A 1,452-nucleotide genomic window follows, 5' to 3' on the forward strand; every position below is an offset into this window, starting at 1 on the left:
AACCCGGCGCCTGGCCTGGCTGGGCGCAGCACTCTGTTGGCGGCGGCGGCGCGATGCTGTGCTTCCTGAGGGGAATGGCTTTCGTCCCCTTCCTCTTGGTGACCTGGTCGTCAGCCGCCTTCATCATCTCCTACGTGGTCGCCGTGCTCTCCGGGCACGTCAACCCCTTCCTCCCCTACATCAGGTGAGAGGCAGGGTGGGCGCCGGGGCCCCAGGAGCAGGCACAGGGACCAGAAGGAGCGCTGCTGATGGGGAGGGAAGGCGTCCGGACCCAGCTGGGGGCGTCGTGTGGTCAGGCTAAGGTGTGAGCAGGAGGAGAGGTGCTCCCAACAGCCTGGGATGTTTAGGGAGGCAGTGGGTGGGGCGCTGAGCACTTTTGCTTGTACCCGGAGCGTGAAACAGGGTGGCAGCAAGGAGAGGTTCAGGATAGACGGTAGAGCTTTCAGTCTGGGTATGGGACAGAATCTCAGCAGGACGTTCTCAGGCGATATTTGGAACAAGATGGGTCCTGATAGATGACATGTATTGTACAAGAGGTAGATCCAGGTATATGCTAAACAGCCACTATTTTCACTTCTGCATCCCAACATCCCTTGAAGTGGATGTTTGGGCTCATTTTTCCTGCAAGGGAGCCGTGGTGTAAAATTGATGAAATATCATCAACGTGACACTGATGTCACACTAGTTAATGGTAGGAGCAGAATTCACACCCAGCCATGCAGAAAGCAACACTGTGCCGCCCCCAGGTCCTTGGAAGTCTGGCTTAAATTCTCTGGAGCTGCACCAGACACCTCTGGACACTGTGACCCCAAAGCCCTCAACTTGTCGACAACTTGTGACATCTTTTGTATTATTTTACCCATTCAGTTTTCCTGTGCTTTGGCCTCTACCTTTCCTGAGGGGCACTTCAGTGCCAGGGACAATGATCTGATCCTCCTATGTGGGTTCCAGCTCAGTGCCTTTCTCATAGTGGCGGGATTCTTTAAACGTTAGAACCATCCATTCTTATCTAAGTAGTGTGACTCCTCTGGACATGCATTGGTTGGTGAACAGATGATAAGGTTGGTGACACCCAAGGTTTGTTACTGCTATGATAGAAAATGTAGGGCGTCTTCTTCCCTGCAGCCATTCTGTCTGGTGAACAATGTTCTGTGTTTTGGTTTTTTTTTGTTTTTGTTTGTTTGTTTGTTTCGTTTTTTTGGGGCGGGGGTGGGGAGTGTGGAGAAAGGGGAAACAAAGATTAAGCAGGAGGGGACTAGCATTTTTTTAAAAAAAATTTATTTTATTTTATTTTATTTATTTCATTTCATTTCATTTCATTTTATTTTTTTGAGACGGAGTCTCGCTCTGTCGCCGGGGCTGGAGTGCAGTGGCCGGATCTCAGCTCACTGCAAGTTCCGCCTCCCGGGTTTACGCCATTCTCCTGCCTCAGCCTCCCGAGTAGCTGGGACT

General features: G+C 51.2%; 1 protein-coding gene across 1 annotated transcript in view; it reads left to right on the top strand.

Annotated features, from left to right (window-relative positions):
- The first annotated feature begins 6 nt into the window (after positions 1-6).
- The window catches only part of DRAM1 (DNA-damage regulated autophagy modulator 1), a 57,271-nt gene continuing 55,825 nt past the window's right edge, over positions 7-1,452 (top strand). The window contains exon 1 of the mRNA XM_011973201.1: positions 7-184. Within this exon, the coding sequence (XP_011828591.1) occupies positions 54-184 (131 nt within the window). The 5' untranslated portion in view covers positions 7-53. The remainder of the gene's footprint in view (positions 185-1,452) is intronic.

This window comes from Mandrillus leucophaeus, unplaced genomic scaffold (genome assembly GCF_000951045.1).
Source record: "Mandrillus leucophaeus isolate KB7577 unplaced genomic scaffold, Mleu.le_1.0 Scaffold1353, whole genome shotgun sequence".
In the NCBI taxonomy this organism is placed as follows: Eukaryota; Metazoa; Chordata; class Mammalia; order Primates; family Cercopithecidae; genus Mandrillus; species Mandrillus leucophaeus.